General features: G+C 40.2%; 1 protein-coding gene across 1 annotated transcript in view; it reads right to left on the bottom strand.

Annotated features, from left to right (window-relative positions):
* Window positions 1-19,969, bottom strand: part of VMP1 (vacuole membrane protein 1) — a 143,338-nt gene that overhangs the window by 97,532 nt on the left and 25,837 nt on the right. Inside the window, exons 2-5 of the mRNA XM_017877423.1 lie at window positions 19,681-19,782; window positions 15,119-15,254; window positions 13,224-13,314; window positions 11,539-11,649 (exon numbers count right to left, since the gene is read on the bottom strand). Coding sequence (XP_017732912.1) covers window positions 11,539-11,649; window positions 13,224-13,314; window positions 15,119-15,254; window positions 19,681-19,756 — 414 coding nt within the window. The 5' untranslated portion in view covers window positions 19,757-19,782. The remainder of the gene's footprint in view (window positions 1-11,538; window positions 11,650-13,223; window positions 13,315-15,118; window positions 15,255-19,680; window positions 19,783-19,969) is intronic.

Here is a 19,969-nt window from a genome sequence, read left to right on the forward strand (position 1 = left end):
AGTTGCACAGAGACTGGATAGCCCACGATGTGTAAATAGCTACAGATCTGACCTTTTACAGAAAAAGTGAGGCTGGATACAGTGGCTCATGCCTGTAATCCCAGCACTTTGGGAGGCTGAGGTGAGAGGATCTCTTGAGTCCAAGAGTTTGAGAACAGTCTGGGCAACATGGAGAGACCCCGTTTCTACCCCTAAAAAATAAAAAACAGCTAGGTGTAGTGGTGCACACCTGTAGTCCCAGATACTTGGGAGGCTCAGGTGGGAGGATCTCTTGAGCCCAGGAGGTTGAGGCTACAGTGGGCCATATTCATGCCACTGTACTCCAGCCTAGGCAACAGAGAGAAACTCTGTCTCAAAAAAGAAACGAAGATAAAAGAAAACGAAAAGAGAAGAGAAAGTACGCCTCTAGCCCTGGCTAGACTTTTTTTTTTTTTTTTTTTTTTTGAACAGAGTTTTGCTCTTGTTGCCCAGCTGGAGTACAGGGGAGCAGTCTGCAGCTCACCTGCCAACCACCGCTCCTTGGATTCAAGCGATTCCCCTGTCGCTGCCTCAGCATCTCCCGAGTAGCTGGGATAACAGGTATGTCCACCATGTCCTGGTTAATTTTCATCTTTTTTTTTTTTGAGATGGAGTTTTGCTCTTGTTGCCCAGGCCACCGCAACCTCCCGCCCATCCCCCATTCAAACAATGTATCTCGCCTCAGCCATCTATCCGAGTAGCCTGGGATTACAGGCGCCGCCCCTCCCCCACACGGCCCAGCTACATTTTTGGATTTTATTAGAGAACAGAGGGTTTGTCACTATGTCGGCCAGCTGTCCAAATCTCCTGACCTCAGGTGATCACCAGCCTGCCAGCCTTCCCAAGGCTGGGAATCACAGCCATAAGCCACCGCGATACCCGGTCTAGACCATTATTAAGTAGAAATTTTGACTCACAAAAACAGGCGCCACAGAGAGAACCAAAGGAGGTCAACAGCAGCTATGTTCTCTTTACGCAAACATTAACATTATCTATTCTTACTCGGAGATATAATTGTCGCTACAATGAGAGAATAAATAAGCATGTCCTAATCACTCATGTACCAGATCTTCTAAAAGGAAACTGAATTTTGGCTAAGACTAAAATAAATCTGTCAAGTGGATGCTTGGGGAATCAATATGCAAGATTAAAAGAGAGCTTAAAAATGCTTCTTGGAAAAATCTGCCAGGCCCCAGGAAGCTTCTTTGCACCTAATCTACATATAAATCAAATAAGGTATAATGAAATGAAATTTGAACTTGCACTACTGTGGCTAGGCAAAATTTGTTCAAGGCGATAGCAAAAGAATGAACGAAAAATATGCCTGCATAAGAAATAAAAACAGAGGAAATGCAGTTTTACAATGCTATTAATTTCTAATTTCAAAGTACAATATACCTCACATAAAGATAAACAGAGACATAAGCATATTAGTATATGTTTGAATAAAACGATTTTAAAAATCACTCATGTGTGGGATGGGTGTGGCGTGGGCTCACGGACCTGTAATCCCAGCACTTTGGGGAGGCCGAGGTGGGTGGATTACCTGAGGTCAGGAGTCGAGGCCAGCCCCGCCAACATGGTGAAACCCCATCTCTACTAAAAATACAAAAAATTACGCCGGTGTGTGGTGGACACCTGCAATCTCAAGCTTACCTTTGGGAGGGTGAGGCAGGAAATCGCTTGAACCCAGGAGGCAGAGTTCAGTGAGCCGAGCTGCACCACTGCACGGTCTCCAGCCTGCGGCAACAAGAGCGAAAGCTCCCCATCTCAAAAAAAAAAAACACTCATTGCGCCTATTTCTTTGTTCTTAAATTAAGTAAACTGAATGCAAAGAGCATAATGTTTAACACAGCAGAAGTAGATGCACTTTATATTTGCTGGAGAAAATAAAATGGTTACTGATATTTATAAAAACTATATGCAAATGTAAGAAAAGCTATATAATCTGATTAGGGTCATTTTTCATCAAACTGTCACAAATAAGACTCAGATGTCAGGAACAGACTGTTTTGCCAATAAAAAAGTCCAGTTATTCTACGCCTCTTCTCATAGGCTTTGCAAAGATTCCATTTAGCCATTAATAGTATCTAACATATTATTTGTCGAGCATCTATTATTGAGTACTAGGCTCTGTTTCTAGCAAGCTGGAATACAACAGTAAGTTAAGTAAGGTACCCATGTAAAAACCTAGATGAATTTTATTTTCCTCCAGACAGTTTGCTTCCTATGTGGGTAAATGGCTGGGCACTTACAATTCAAGTAGAGCAATAAGATAGGTGCAGGAGCATGGTGGTCATGCCTGTGATCACAAGCACTGCTGGGAGGTTGACGGCCTGATCACCTGAAGTCAGGAATTCGAGACCAGCCTGGCCAACAATGCTGAAACCCTGCCTCTACTAAGACTCAAAAAACTAGCCAGGTGTGGTGGTGCATGCCTGTAATGCCCACCTACCCTGGAGGCGAGACATAAGGAAATCTCACTTTAACCCAAGAGGTGGAGGTTGCAGGACTGAGATCACACCACTGCACTCCCAGTTTTGGGTGACCATGAGCGAGACTCTGCCTCAAAAAAAAAAAAAAATTAAACTTGCGCTTCAGTACCAGCGGAAGTTTGACTTTTAATCATTCATCACTCCTTTTTAAAGTGTGGCTCTTTAGATGTTTCAAATTCAAGCCTGCAGGTAATCAGGGCCTATTCCTTGGTCAGTCTCTCTTTTTTGGGTTTCCTGTATACACTCTAGATCTAGTTATAATTCTTTTAAACTCTGCTGCTAACTCTATGATATACCTTTAAACATATTCTAAAAATTTATCAGCTGCCGTTGGTGGCTCACGCTGACAGGCACTTTCAGAGGCTGAGGTAGGCGGCATCTACGAAGTCAGTCGAGTCAAGGCCAGCCCTGACCAACATGGTGAAGACCCCATCTCTACAAAAAGTACAAAAATTAGCTGGGTGGTTGGTTGCACGCGCCTGTAACCCCCAGCACCTTAGGAAGCCTGAGGCAGGAGAATCAACTTTCAGCCCTGGGACACAGAGGTTGGGTGAGCCGAGATTGTGCCACTGCACCCAGCCCGGGATCAGAGGAGACTCTATCTCAAAAAAAAAAAAAAAAAAAAAAAAAAAAAAAAAAAAAAAAAAAAAAAAAAGAAAGAAAGAAAAAACAAAAAATCGGGGTCTTGCTTTGTTGCCCAGGCTTGTCTTAAACTCCTGGCATCAAGTCTCCCAGTGTGCTGGGATTACAGACATAAGCTGGCCAGAAAGGCAGACTATTAACTGCTGAACTAATTAATGAATGAATGCGAAAAACTATTAAGAAATGCCCTTTTTACTTACATGCGTAAACTCGTTTTAGGCAGGCATGAATACAGGTAAATAACAGAATACGTCTCCTAGCTTAGTAGAGCCATTTGATGGCTTGGTTTTTGGGTGAAGTTGCTCTACACACATATATTTATCCAGAATAGAAACTGCAAATATAATACAGTATATTGGCTGTATTAGCAATGCCACCTAGTGGCAGCCAAACATAGATATATTTTTTTAAAAAGTTCTAGAAGAATGGTTCTTCAACATTTCACAGTCTTTGGAGAATCAGATGAACACTATAGGCTCTTTCTTGCTAGAAAAAAAGCTTATTTGCAATGATACATAACAAGTATAGTGCTTTGGGAAATTAACAGGCCTCCTGAAACCCACTTTTTAACTATTAAAATTAATAGAACAAACCAAGTAACCCAGTAGCCCAACCAACTCTCCATAATACATGGGCAGAAAAAATTTATTTACTTCCCCTTCATCTCCTCCTTTCTGGTTAGCAACCACTATTCCTGCATAAACAGTATCTTAACTTGTCCCTCTGGGCTAGGTACTTGGTCTCTGCAAATTACTCGATTCACACTTTACTCAAACCAATTTACAAAACTTGATGGTTAGTAATTTTTCCCTGATGATTTTCATTAAATTTAATGATCAAATAAACACTTTTACTTGTAACATTTAAAGAAGTGATGAGGACTTCTAAGATATTGCCAGGCATATTGACTCACGCCTGTAATCTCAGCACTTTGGGAGGCTGAGGCAGGTGAATCACCTGAGGCCAGGAGTTCAAGACCAGCCTGGCCAACATGGCAAAATCCTGTCTCTACTAAAAATACTATTAGCTGGGTGTGGTGGTGCACACCTGTAATTCCAGCTACTTGGGAGGCTGAAGCACTAGAATTGCTCAAACCCGGGAGGCGGTGGTTGCAGTGAGCCGAGATCACACCACTGCACTCCAGCCTGGGTGTCAGAGCGAGATGTTGTCTCAATAAATAAATAAATAAATATATAAATGTAAATGAAATTGTTTACAGATAAACTTAAGATAAATTCTCCATTTTAAAGCCAAACACGCAGGTATCTAATATTTTAGGAAATTTAGTAAGTCTTTTAGGTGACTAGTACACAACTAATTATAATTTACTAAATGATATTTCCAAAAAAGATACCTTCCACACTCTAGGAATCATTCATTCTAAACACAAATTTCAAAAACCGAATTGGGAAATTTTGCCTATTCAGAAAAAAAATTTCATATTTCACTTTTAAGTTATGATTTCCAGTAAAGACAGCCATAATAAATAATGAATTACATTTTTTCTGTCTGTTAAAATTGGTTTCTTTTTCACCACAAACTATTGTCAAAAGGAGGCCCATATTTCTCACTAGACTACTCTCCCAATGTGATCATTTATTCTCTTTGTTGAGGGTTAGTTATATGGGTATATGGCAGAGGTGCCTGTTTCATCAGCACAAAACAGAATACGAGAATGTCACATTTCCCTAAGAGAGGATTATGTTAAGCCTGGAAAATGAAAGTAAGTGTAATTAGGACATCCTAAACACAACTGCATTTCCTACATACAAAAGAAAAGAAATAGTGCCCAATAAGGATAAAACTCTGTTGATCACTAATCAGCAAGAAAATGGTATAAGCTTAAAAAAATCTAACCAGAAATTATTTGAAATTGTTTCTATTAAGTAAAAACCCAGATCAAATTTTGAAACTTTTGACTCTGCTTTGCTTCTGGTTTATTTTACTGTTTTCTATAATTGCCAAAGTTCACAAGTAAATAGTTTACACTTATTAATTAAAATTTTTACACTTGCTATTGTTTATTGACTAGCTTGGCTCTTGGGAGGACTAAGTGAGATAATTCATTTAAAGTGATGCTCACAGAGCCTACCACCCAGTAAACATTCAATAAATGTTAGCTGTCTGTCAGTCAGGATAAGTTAGATTATGACGTAATAACAAACAACACAAAGATCTCAAACAACAGCTATCACTTATGCTCACATTTCATTGGTCAAAGCAAATAATATGGCTGGAGTTCAGTAAGGTAGGGATGAAAAATCTTCACATAAGAATGGGTACCACAAAATGGCCACCAAACATGAGTAAAAATAAAAGAACTGACCAGCTAGTATTAGCATGAGTATGACAATGATGTTTGCCTTTTTTGTTGTTAGTAGTGCTTAACCTCTTACAAACTGATTTCCACCCCCACCAGTCAATTAAAAAATAAAGACCAGTGATAGCTTTTGTTTTCCTTTTGCTTCTCTGCAAATTAAATTTTATAAATGCTCTTTCTTCTTCATTCTCCCTGTTAAACCCAGGGGATCCTAAATGGAAGTCAGGATCAAAAAGGTGTAAGAACTAAAGGTCATTTGGTTAAACAGAAATGGCATATACTAGATTTCTCTTTAAATTTCTTTTATATTTAACAGATTTCTCCTCAAGCTTCTAAATATTGAATTTCTTTCCTTCCTTCCTTCCTTTTCTTCTTTCTTTCATCTCTCTCTTTCCTTCTCTCTTTTTTTTTCTGGTAGAGATGGGGTCTCATTATGTTGCCCTGGCAGGTCTTGAACTCCTGGTCTCAACCAGGGATCCTTCCTTGGCCTCTCAAAGTGCTGAGATTACAGGCATGAGCCACCATGCCCGGCCTTTATTTCTTTTTAAAATATTGGCCTTTTTTTTTTTTTTTTTTTTGAGACGGAATTTCGCTCTCATTGCTCAGGCTGGAGTGCAGTGGTGCAATCTTGGCTCACTGCAACCTCCACCTCCCGGGTTCAAGTGATTCTCCTGCCTCAGCCTCCTGAGTAGCTGGGATTACAGGCGCCTGCCACCACGCCCGGCTAATTTCTTGCATTTTTAGTAGAGACTAGTTTCATCATGTTGGTCAGGCTGGTCTCAAACTCCTGACTTCAGGTGATCCACCCGCCTCGGCCTCCCAAAGTGCAGAGATTACAGGCGTGAGCCACCGCACCTGGTCAAATATTGGCTTTCCAGACACTATCATCTGAAACAGTGGGTTTTGGGGGACAAAATCCAACAGATTAATGATTAAAAAATAAAAATAAAAACCTCAGCAAACTTGGAATAGAGGGGTACTTCCTCAACTTGGTAAATAATATCTACAAAAATCTACAGCTAACATCATACTTAAGGGTGAGAAACTAGAGGCTTTCCCATTAAGGTTGGGAACAAGGCAGTATGGCCCTTCCATGACTCCTCTTCAACATTATTTTGAAAACCTAGCCAATGCAATAAGACAAGAAAGGCAATAACATGTATACAGATTGGGAAGGTAGAAAAACCGTCATTGTTCACAGACGACATAATTATCTATGCAGAAAATCCTAAGGAATCATAAAAAAAGTCTTGGAACTATTAAGCAATTACAGCAAGGCTGCAGGATATAAGGTTAGCAAACAATCTTAAACAAGCCAAGTTTTTTCCACATATTAGTAATTAATACTCATGTTCTATCAATAGAGTATATATTAATACTCATGATCTATCAGAAAATAAATATATTTATATATATTTATAAATATAGCATATATATATAACAGTTTTTAAAAAAATAATTGCCAAACATGGGAACAAACAAGATATCCTTCAATAAGTGAATGGATACACAAACTGGTGGTACATCCATACAGTGGAATGTTATTAAATAGTGATGAAAGGAAATGAGGTATCAAACCAGAAAAAGACAAGGAAAAACCTTAAATGTATATTGCAAAGTTAAAGAGGTCGGTCAGAAAAGGATCATACCCTGTAATTCCAACTATAGTGTCTTGTGGAAAAGGCAAAACTATAGAAACAGTAAAAATATCAGTGGTTGTGAAAGGTTTGGGGGCAGCTGGGGAAATGAAAAAAACAGGTGAAGCACAGGGCATCTTTAAGAAAGTGAAACTATTCTGTATGATACTATAGGTATACACACGACATTATGCATTTGTCAAAACCCATAGACCTGTATAACACAAAGAGCAGATCTCATAAACTATGGGTTTTAGTTAACAATGTATCAGTATTGGTTCCTCAATTGTAACAAATAAATTACAGTAATATAAGATGTTAATAATAGAGGAAACTGTGTGGTGGGGAAAGGTGTATGGCAGTGGTCCCCAACCTTTTTGGCACCAGGAACCAGTTTCGTGGAAGACAAGTTTTCCATAGACTTGTGGACGTGGGGGACGGTTTTGGGATAAAACTGTTCCACCTCAGATTATCAGGCATTAGATTCTCATAAGGAGCATGCAACCTAGATCCCTTGTATGCTCAGTTCACAATAAGGTTCAAGATCCTATGAGAATCCGATGCTGCTGCTGATCTAACAGGAGGTAAATAAAGCTCAGGCAGTAATTCGAGTGATAGGGAGCGGCTGCAAATACAGATGAAACTTCACTTGCTTGCCAGCCTACCGGCTCACCTACTGCTGTGTGGCCTGGTTCCTAACAGGCCAGGGACCAGTACCGGTTTGTGGCCCAGGGATTAGGGACCCTTGGTGAATTGGAACCCTCTATCTTTTCTGCTCACTTTTTCTGTAAACCTAAAACTACACTAAACAATAAAGCCTATTATTATTATTATTATTTTTGTTTTTGAGACAGGGTCTCGCTCTGTTTCCCAGGCTAAAGTGCAGTGGTGCAATCATAGTTCACTGTGACCTTGAGCTTCTGAGCTCAAGCAATTCTCCCTCCTTAGCCTCCCAAGGAGCTAGGACCACAGGCACATGCTACCACACCCAGTTAATTTATTTATCTTTTATTTATTTATGTGTTTTTTAGAAATGGGGTCTTGCTAGGTCTGGTCTTGAACCCATGGTCTCAAGCAATCCTCCTGCCTTGGCCTCCCAAAGCACTGGAAGCATAGGAATGAGCCACTGTGCCCAGCTCTAATAATTTTTTGTTTTGTTTTGTTTTGTTTTGTAAGCATTCTTAGTCCTTTATAAATTTCCCTTCTCTTTCCATTCAACCAGGGGCACCAGCAACCCACCTGGATAAAGTGAAGATCTCATTTAACTTGCAGCACAATTACAGTATACCTTTAAATTTCTCTTTTCACATACTTATAATTAATATGCATTAAATGTGAACAAGTGAACATATAACTGTTTTCTATACAGTTAATGGCATCAAAATCTACCCAGTCACTCAAGTAAAAAACCAATAACTACACAGAAAAATGTTGCAAGATCTCATTTATAGAGATAGAGATGGGAGGAGATACAGATCAAAGGATACAAAGTAGCCAATATACAGGTGGAATAAGTCAAAAGATCCAATGTACTCTACATACACTATGAGGACTATAGTTAATAACAATGTATTGTATTCAAAGTTTTTGCTAAACTAGTAAATTATAGCTGCTCTTGCCACAGGGAGTTAAAAAGGTAAAAAACGGTAACTACATGAGATAAAGAATATGTTAATTTTTTCCGCAATAGTAATCATTTTACTATATATATCTTATAACATCATGTTATATACCTTAAATACATATGAAACATATTAAAACAAAACAAAAGGAAATCCAAGAGTTATCTTTCATTCCTTCTTCCTCCATAATAACCTACCACACTCTTGATTGTACTTCTAAAATTTCTCTCAGATTTGTCCTTTTTCATCCCAAACGTTATTGCCATTCTGAGCAATCTTTTAAAACATCAAAGATCTATACCATCTTTTGTCTTCATTTTGCTTGACTTCTCTCTACAAATTCTTTTTATAAATACTCCTTGCTATTCATTCTTCCTATTACATCCTAGGAAGCTTGTGTCTCTCATAAGGATTATCCTAACTGTTCCTCTTCTCTCCCACCTTCAATCTATCTCCCACACTATAGCCAGGATTATATATTCATAAATTGCAGATCCAGCTATTTTACATATACTTAATTTTAGGGCATTTAAAAGAATTTTTTTTTTTTTTTTTTTTTTTTTTTTTTGAGACAAGGTCCCACTTTGCCACCCAGTTTGGAGTGCATGGTGCAATCATAGCTCACTGCAGCCCCTATCTCCTGGGCTCAAGCGATCCTGTCGCTTCAGCCTCCTGAGTAGCTGAGACTAACAGTCCTGTGCCACCACACCCGACTAATTTTTGTATTTTTTGTAGAGACGTGTTGCCCAGGCTGGACTGAAACTCCTAGGCTCAAGTGATCAGCCCGCCTTGGCTTTGCAAAATGCTGGAATTACAGGCATGAGCCATAATTTATTTTATTTTATTTTTTATTTTTTTGAGACGGAGTCTCGCTCTGTCGCCCAGGCTGGAGTGCAGTGGCGTGATCTCGGCTCACTGCAAGCTCCGCCTCCCGGCCCACGCCATTCTCCTGCCTCAGCCTCCCGAGTAGCTGGGACTGCAGGCGCCCGCCACCGCACCTGGCTAATTTTTTGTATTTTTAGTAGAGACGGGGTTTCACCGTGTTAGCCAGGATGGTCTCAATCTCCTGACCTTGTGATCCGCCCGCCTCAGCCTCCCAAAGTGCTGGGATTACAGGCGTGAGCCACCACGCCCAGCCAGAGCCATAATTTGAATCTCTTTTGACATTCAGCAGAATCTGCTATCTGGGTTGCTTTTCAGAGGCTTCCAAATAAATGCTGCAAATGAGTTTCTTAATCTGGTTTTCCCAAGGAATATGAGGACAGGTCTAGACATCAACAGAAAAGACATCAACATTAAATTACATTACATCCTGTAACCTGTAATTCCTTCTTTTCCTCTCTCCCTCAACCTCTACTAGTGAATGTAGTGTTATTCTACTATGAATGCAGTTATTAAAAAAACAGTGATATGGGTTAATTCCCTAGGATTTATGTCCCTGTTTGAGTTAAATCACCAAGCAAACATGAACATAATTCTAAAGTTCCAAGTTTTAAACTCCCATAAACTTGGAGAAATGATATAGATTAATTCCCAAAGCATTCGTTAGATCATTAATTCAGTACCCTTCTGAGGCAAGCAGACAATCATTCCTTAATACTTATCATAGCTGCTTCAGAAATGAATTTATTATAGCACAGAGATTGCAAGTGCTTGTAGTGATGGATTTTATTCAGCAATGGGTACTGCTTGACACCCTTTCACCTGTTTTTCCCCAATGAAGATCAAACTGCTTTCAAATATGGAAGTGTTTTCAATTTATCATCTAGGGACAGGAACAGCATGAACAACCAAGGCACATGGGGCACGAAATTTAATGAGGCACTTACTCATCCATTCTGTATCTGAATGACCCTGAAAGTGCCTATTTATATTTTGTGCCCTCAGTATCTAACTCAACCTCTCCCTAGTTCTAGCTCTGACATTATTCCAGTATATTTGTGAATGTTCAAAGGAAAATTGATCTTCATTCTCTCTTATTTCAACTAGTAAAAGAATATTATTCAGAAGGGGCACTTTTTTTTTTTTGAGACAGAGTCTCGCTCTGCTGCCCAGGCTAGAGTGCAGTGGTGCGATCTTGGCTCACTGCAAGCTCTGCCTCCCGGGTTCACGTCATTCTCTTGCCTCAGCCTCCCGAGTAGCTGGGACTACAGGTACCCGCCACAACGTCCAGTTAATTTTTTGTAGTTTTAGTACAGACAGGGTTTCACCATGTTAGCCAGGATGGTCTTGATCTCCTGACCTCGTGATCCGCCCGCCTCAGCCTCCCAAAGTGCTGGGATTACAGGCGTGAGCCACCTTGCCCAGCCTAGAAGGGGCACTTTTTATACTTTGGTTCAAAGGGCTTAAGAAAGCATTTAGTTCTACATGTTAATACTCCATCAATTACATTCAATAAGAATACCAAAATAAATATCCAAGTGTGTATATGATGTTAGAGGATGTAAGGGAAGACATCATTTCTCACATAGAATTTTGTATATTTAAATGGACTTCATTTATTAAAATAATTGCTTAAGCAATTAAATCTAGAAGGAAAAGAAAAACCTTCCAGGCTAAACTAATTTAGATAAAAAACCTTATCTGCTTAACTGGGGTTTTCTCTTTACTTTTTAAATACTAACCCCAAAGGAAAAACAAAACAGAACTCTAAGTCAAACTTAAAGCACTGATTGGAGGATCAGAATGCTTACAAAACACAAAGGTAATTAAAACAAATCTTAGAATTTTTATTTCTGAAGTAAAAGCACCAATAAAAAGATAGGAAATCTCATTTTTGCTTATTAAAATAAAATTATTCTTACCAGGTAAAGCAGAAAGGTGTGCAGCCCTGTTCCAAGCCCAACAGAAGACAAAATTCCTAAGCCTATCCAGTAGGCATACAAAAGAAACTGTTTCTCTATACGTTGCACATACTGAAAAAAAGGGATGAGGTGAAAAACGTGAATTCTCTATACAGAAATGCGGTATTTATAAACTATCATCAAAATTAAATAAACCAACTAAAGTAAGTTTCAAATAGGAAAAAACTAATACGATTAAAAACCCTTCAGGCCTAATTTGTTTAATATACAATGGCAAAGATGACAAAAAGATTCATCTAACCGGAATAAAGATCTTATTTCTAAACCTTTAATAAAAGCTTTGTTTCTAAACCTTTAAAGTCCTACTATTTACAGGACACAGGAAAAAGCAAATTATGAATAAGATAATTTGAGGATATTTTAGATATATTTAAAATAAATGCTTTTAGAACTATAAAAACTTCTCTGTGATTGGCAGTAAACTGTTTTAAAATACCATTCTGAGCCATTTCTGTGACTGGCAGTAAACTGCTTTAAATTACCATTCTAGAACCATTTCCTGTTAAAATACATTAATGTTTTGCTATTTTAACAAAAGAGGTTAACAAAGCATTCCATTTTCCCATCAGTAATGTTGTACTTGTAGACTACAGGCAAATGAACCTGTCTTTTATACAAATAAAAGTAATCATCAACTTTGGATGAGAAGCCTCCCTATTTGGATGGGTCACAAAAATATGTTAGAGAAAATAAGAAAACTTTGGCAGTGATTAACGGATTCATGCTGCTGTAACTGAAAACCTTCAGGAAAGTTACATTTAAGTCTTTGAAGGTAGGGCCAGGCAGAGTGGCCTGTAATCCCAGCATTTTTGGAGGCCAAGGGAGGCAGATCACCTGAGGTCAGTTTGAGACCAGCCTGGCCAACATGGTGAAACCCCATCTCTACGAAAGTACAAAAAAATTAGCTGGGTGTGGTGGCGGGCGCCTGTAATCCCGGCTACTTGAGAGGCTATGGCAGGAGAATTGCTTGAACCCAGGAGGCAGAGGTTGCAGTGAGCTTATATCGCGACTCTGCGCTCCAGCCTGGGTGACAGAGCGAGACTCTGTCTTAAAAAAAAAAATCTTTGGGCCGGGCGCGGTGGCTCAAGCCTGTAATCCCAGCACTTTGGGAGGCCGAGACGGGCGGATCACGAGGTCAGGAGATCGAGACCATCCTGGCTAACATGGTGAAACCCCGTCTCTACTAAAATACAAAAAACTAGCCGGGCGAGGTGGCGGGCGCCTGTAGTCCCAGCTACTCGGGAGGCTGAGGCAGGAGAATGGCGTAAACCCGGGAGGCGGAGCTTGCAGTGAGCTGAGATCCAGCCACTGCACTCCAGCCTGGGCGACAGAGCAAGACTCCGTCTCAAAAAAAAAAAAAAAAAAAACACACACACACAAAAAAAAACAAAAAAAAATCTTTGAAGGTAAAAGGAATCACATACACCAAATATAAATGCTCAGCAGCCATAAAACATCACAAGAATATTTTTAGTGTATGTCTTTAAAAGTCAAACGTTTGAGATACGAGTTATGAGATAATGTTGAGGGTAGAAATTCTATAAAACCCACATTCATCCCATTTGAAACTGGGATTAGAGAATTAGAATGTGCAAGACTAGAAACAGAACTGCTCAACCTCTCACCTGTTGATGCGCTCCTTCAACATAATACGTAGCTATAAGCACAGCAAGCAGCAGTAAAAAAGACACCACAATGCTTTGACGATGCCATAATCTTAAAAACAAATAAAAAAAAAGAAATATCTCATAGTCTCACTTTCAGCATTCATCATTCTCAAAACAATTTCTTGCTGAAGCAGTTAGGTTAACTAGCTGAGCTCTTTTCCTTAAACATCATGGCCTCTTGGAGGAACAGAAGGGGGTCAAGGGAAGACACATAGGCAGAGAACCCAAGTTCTTATCATAAACCCCATTGTAGCCTTTTCCTTACCCAAAGCCTGATCTTACTAAACCTCAACTTATAATATGGAGAAGCATTATAGTATAATAGAAAGAGCACTGGCCTTCAAGTCAGAGGACCTGGGTCAGAGACCCTTCATGTTGTACTTTGGGCCAGACACTTAACCGATCTGATTCTGTTTCTTGTTTTTAAAATCTTTATTTACTTATTTTTATTTATTTTTTTGAGACGGAGTCTCACTCTGTTGCCCAGGCTGGAGTGCTGTGGTGTGATCTCAGCTCATTGCAAGCTCTGCCTCCCGGGTTCAAGCTATTCTCCTACCTCAGCCTCCCAAGTTGCTAGAACTACAGGCATGCACCACCATGCCCAGATAATTTTTGTATTTTTAGTAGAGACGGGGTTTCACTATGCTGGCTAGGCTGGTCTCGAACTCCTGTCTTAGTGATCCACCTGCCTCGGCCCCTCAAAGTGCTAGGATTACAGCCGTGAGCCACCACGCCCGGCCTTTGTTTCTTTTTTTCAGATACAGGGTCTTGCTGTCACCCAGGCTGGAGTGCAGTGGCGTGATCTTGGCTCACTTCAACCTCCTGGGTTCAAATGATTCTCCTGCCTCAGCCTCCTGAGTAGCTGGGATTACAGGCGTGCACTACCACGACGGGCTAACTTTTTTTTTTTCTTTGAGACAGTCTCGCTCTGTTGCCCAGGCTGGAGTGCAGTGGTGCGATCTCAGTTCACTGCAACCTCTGCCTCCCACATTCAAGTGATCCTCCTGCCTCAGCCTCCTGAGTAGCTGGGACTACAGACACATGCCACCATGCCTGACTAATTTTTGTATTTTTAGTAGAGATGGGATTTCACCATGTTGGCCAGGCTGGTCTCGAACTACTGACCTCAGGTGATCCACCCACCTCGGCCTCCCAAAGTGCTGGGATTACAGGCATGAGCCACCACTCCTGGCCTAAAATGTTTATAATGATATACTTGTTTTACCTTCTTTATGGAGTTGCCCTAAGGATCAAAATCAGCTGAAAATGTTACAAAATACTTTATAAACTCTTAGTATAATAAAAATGTTAAGATAATAGTGCAGATAATAACTTGGAAGGGCATGCAAGAAGATAAGGCATGTAAAAGTTCAACTTGTTCTTTATGGTACTTGGAACAGGGCTTACAAGTGCTAAATTTAAAGACAGAACACATTTCCATGGCAGAGTCCTTTTTCATTGGCTCAAACTATCAGTAAAACTGCCACGTATGCTGAACCTTGTCCTGCTAAAGAATCAGTGTATCTAAATTACACAGGCCTGATTTCTCCTGACAGTAAAATCAGGAGAGAAAATAAACATCATATTTTTCAGTGCTCTCCATTGCAGATTCAACATGAAAACACAGTAGAAAACTGTGATAATCCAGTAAGCAAACAGCATATAGCAATGTCTTTCCCTAATCTATTTTTCTTCAACATAAAGAAAGAAGAATAAATATGTTCCTATGGTAATATTCTAAAGGTAATTAATCTATTTTGATGGAGTAGAGGGCAGAAAGTAAAAGATTACTGATGATTTTTTAAATGAGTAAATGAGGTGTATGCAAAAGGCAGTGGGAGAAGACCCTTTACTTTGAGGTCCATTCCTTCAAGATTACAAGGATTTCCAGAGAAAAATACTGCAAGGTAATCAGCGGCTGTCTCCACAGGACAATATTCTGCCTTTCTTCCCGCTCCCGCCTCTTCTTTTCGTTCACTGAAGAGGGGTCTGAAAAGCAATAGTGCAGAGATTAAAACAGAATTTCTAACATTTATGCTTATTCTCTTCAATCACTTTAGATGAAAAGAGTTTTGTTTATTTCCCAAATAACAACCAACAGCAAGTCCTAGAGTCTTATGAAATGGCAACTGGTAGTACCTATAATCTCAGCACTTTGGGAGGCTGAGGAGGGAGGATCACTTGAGCTCAGTAGTTCAAGACCAGCCTGGCTAACATGGTGAAACTCCGTCTCTACTAATAATACAAAAATTAGCAGGGCATGATGGTATGCGCCTGTAATCCCAGCTACTAGGGAGTCTGAAGCACAAGAATCCCTTGAACCTGGGAGGCAGAGGTTGCAGCGAACTGAGAGTGTGCCACTGCAGACCAGCCTGGGTGACAGAATGAGACTCTGGTCTCAAAAAAAAAAAAAAAAAAAAGGCAATTAGTCCAAACTCAGCATGGAAAGGAGATGAATCACAGTAGTTCCCCCTTATCCACAGTTTCAGTAACACATGGTCAACTATGGTCTGAAAATATTACATGGAAAATTCTAAAAATAAGCAATTCATAAGTTTTATTGTTTTAAACTTATTTTTCTTTTTTTTAAGAGACAGGGTCTCCATTCTTTTGCCCAGGCTGGAATGCAGTGGCATAATCACAGCTCACTTTAATCTCCAACTCCTGGGGTCAAGTGATCCTCCCACCTCAGCCTCCCAAGTAGCTACGACTACAGGTGTGTACCACCACACTCAGCTAATATTTTTGGTTTTTGTGGAGACGCAGTCTCCCTACTTTGCCTGGGCTCATCTGAAACTCCTAGCCTCAAACGATCCTCCCACTTTGGCCTCCCAAAGTGCTGGAATTACAGGTGTGAGCTACTGCAGCCAAGCTCCTAAGTTTTACATTGTATCTGTTCTGAGTAGTGTAATAAAATCTCACCAGTCCTGCTCCATCCAGCCCAAGACCTGATTCATCCCTTTATTTAGTACATCTGCGCTGTATATGTTACCCCATTACTATATACAGAACAACACAGTGTTTTTCCTATATCCACTAGGGGTCATGAAATGTATCCCTCATGGATAAGGGGGGCTACTATATTATAGGTGCCATTTCTTAAGGAGTGTTACCTAGAGAACAACTGAGGCAAAACCAACTCCCTGCCTTGATAAACATCAGAACCTTTTGTAGAGGATGTCCTAAAGAAATGGTACTGAAAATTCCAGCAGTTGAATTTGGGATAGAGCTATAGATTTGGGGAAAATTACTGAAATAAGTCTAAATTGGTCCACCTTCTATGAAGGGCATTCTATCAACTTAGGATCATATTACAGAACAAAGTGGTTTAGATCACAAAATGCTGAGGCAAACTAGTTGGTTCTAAACCTGGCTCCGCCTTCTACTAGTAAATTGATGTTTGTGTCTCAGTTTTCTCTTCTGTAAAATGGGGATCACAATAGTACTTGTGTACACAAAGTACACAAAAGTACTGAAAATAGTACTTTTCAGGATCCTTGTAAGGATTAAATGAGATCATGTATGTAAAGTTCTCAGAAGAGTTTAACACTTAGTAAGTGTCCAATTAAGGTTAGCTATTAATTGTCACCATCCATTGAAATTACAAAATGCTTTTTTTAATGAGACAGGGTCTCATTCTGTTGCCCAGGCTGGGGTGCACGTGGCAGCACGATCTCAGCTCACTGCAATCTCCACCTCCCTGGTTAAACCGGTTCTCCTGCCTGAGCTTCCCGAGTAGCTGGGATCACAGGCATCTGCCACCACGCCCGGCTCGTTTTTTTGGTATTTTCAGTAGAGATGAGGTTTCACCATGTTGGCCAGGCTAGTTTCAAACTCCTAACCTCAAGTGATCCCCATCTTGGCCTCCCAAAGTGCTAGGATTACAGGTGTGAGCCACCAGGCCCGGCACAAAATGCATATACACTGTAAATTGGTAATTCCATTTCTGGGAATGATTAGGTATAAGGTGAAATGACTTGCACAACTTTATTCACCACAGCATTATTTGTATTAGCAAAAAATAATCAATAAGCTACATATTACCAATAGAGGACAGAAGAGTGATTAAAGTATGGCACACTCATTAAACGGAAAGAAAAACTAAGCAGTCATAATAAAAAATACTTCTTTTTTTTTGAGACAGGGTCTTGCTCTGTCACCCAGCCTGGAGTGCAGTGGTGTGATCACAGCTCACTGCAGCCTTGTGGGCTCAAGCGATCCTCTCACCTTAGTTTTTCCAGTAGCTAGCTAGAACTTCAGGTGCATATGATCACATCCAGCAAATTTTAAAAATATTTTGTAGAGATGAGGTTTCCCTGTGTTGCCCTGGCTGGTCTCAAACTCCTGGGCTCAAGAGATCCTCCCGCCTTGGCCTCTCAAAGTGTTGGGATTATAGGCGTGAATCACCACGCCTAGCCTAAGAATAAGTTTTTCATGTACAGTTATAGCACAATCTCTAAAATGTTTTTAATTTTTTTTTTTTTTTTTTTTTGAGACAGAGTCTCGCTCTGTCGCCCAGGCTGGAGTGCAGTGGCCGGATCTCAGCTCACTGCAAGCTCCGCCTCCCGGGTTTCCGCCATTCTCCTGCCTCAGCCTCCCGAGTAGCTGGGACTACAGGCGCCCACCACCACGCCCAGCTAGTTTTTTGTATTTTTTAGTAGAGAGGGGTTTCACGGGGTTAGCCAGGATGGTCTCAATCTCCTGACCTCGTGATCCGCCCGTCTCGGCCTCCCAAAGTGCTGGGATTACAGGCTTGAGCCACCGCGCCCGGCCCTAAAATGTTAAGTAAAAAATACATGGTACAAAAGAGTAAGTGTGACCTGCTAATGTTAATTTTAAATTCCAATGGGGTGAGCAGTAGAGGAAGAATATACAAACATATGTGCTCGCTAAAAGGAAAGAAAAAAATAGCACACAAAAGCTCCTAATGGGAAGACACTATGATGTATGCAATGCCCATCTTGGAATCCTGAAACTCTTGGTGAAATTGCCAAGTTTACTGATAACCAAAGTAACCCAAAAGTCAGATCAGTGCTGCAAAATGTCGTCCGCAAGGCAATACGGTGATTAAAACAAACAAATGAGGCCGGGTGCGGTGGCTCACGCCTGTAATCCCAGCACTTTGGGAGGCCAAGGCAGGTGGACCACCTGAGGTCAGGAGTTCACCCTGGCCAACATGGTGAAACACCATCTCTACTAAAAATACAAAAATTGGCTGGGCGTGGTGGCGCATGCCTTTAATTCCAGTTACTCGGGAGGCTGAGGCAGGAGAATTGCTTGAACCTGGGAGGCGGACGTTGCAGTGAGCCGAGAATGCACAACACTCCAGCCTGCTGACAGAGCGAGACTCCGTCTCAAAAAAACAAACAAACAAACAAATGAAAACTACTATTTCAGATAGCTTGCACTTCCTCTAAAAGAGGAGAATTGCTGTGAAAATACTGCCACACTAGAGTATTATTTGCAATGTGTTTGAGATGTCAAACAATTCAAAAGCTAAAAAAACAACAGCATGATTACTAGAAAAGAAAAACTTTTCTTTCATTTTCCTTTAAATGCATGAAGGAAAGTTTCTACTTAAATCATCCATATTAATAAAGGTCATCATTTTCAGTGTAACTGTATAAACAGGAGTCAAATACACTGAAATTTACCACAAATTCCAATTTGGCTAAAATACAAGTTTATTCATCTCAAACTATAATTTTAAAATAAATTTTTAAATGATATTCACATTCTAACTTTTTTGATAACTGTATACTTAAGAACAGTGTAGCCGGGGGCGGTGGCTCAAGTCTGTAATCCCAGCACTTTGGGAGGCCGAGACGGGCGGATCACGAGGTCAGGAGATCGAGACCATCCTGGCTAACACGGTGAAACCCTGTCTCTACTAAAAAAAATACAAAAAACTTGCCGGGCGAGGTGGCGGCGCCTGTAGTCCCAGCTACTGGGGAGGCTGAGGCAGGAGAATGGCGTGAACCCGGGAGGCGGAGCTTGCAGTGAGCTGAGATCCGGCCACTGCACTCCAGCCTGGGCGGCAGAGCCAGACTACGTCTCAAAAAAAAAAAAAAAAAAAAGAACAGAACAGTGTAGTAAGTTTATAATCTACTTCTAGAATTACAAAATAGCACAATAAAATTGAGCACTGAGCAAAGCCAAATAAACACTGACCATACCATAAGATTAACAAGTAATCTTGCACCTGGAACACTGTTTATGTGATTGTAGCCAGGCTGCTTCTGCCATCACTGTGAAAAATCACCTTACAGGCCCTGACTGACCCATAATTTAATTTACTAAGAAGATATTAATATAAGATTAAAAATACAAGAAGTAATATATCTCTAATTTATTCCAATGAAAACTATATCATTTAAACCCATAGCACTCCTCCCTCCAAACCATCAAAATTTACCTGTGAAATTTCCATTATGTTGTTCCTTGTTCATTGCTACACGTCTCTGGTCACAATTTTTTCCATTCTCTGCCATTTCATAGATCAGTAACTCTTGAGGAGCTAATACAGCAAAATAAAATCCAGCAATACGTTACAAACTTCTGCTGTGTAGCCATGACTGAATAAAACTGAACACAGGAATAACATCACAGTAATAACCCATACAATATGTATGACGTGTTTACACTTTTTTTCTTTTATAACCAAACTTTGAACAATTTATATAGATATTCCAATACAAATAGTA

Source organism: Rhinopithecus bieti, unplaced genomic scaffold, assembly GCF_001698545.2.
Source record: "Rhinopithecus bieti isolate Rb0 unplaced genomic scaffold, ASM169854v2 scaffold_10657, whole genome shotgun sequence".
NCBI lineage: Eukaryota > Metazoa > Chordata > Mammalia > Primates > Cercopithecidae > Rhinopithecus > Rhinopithecus bieti.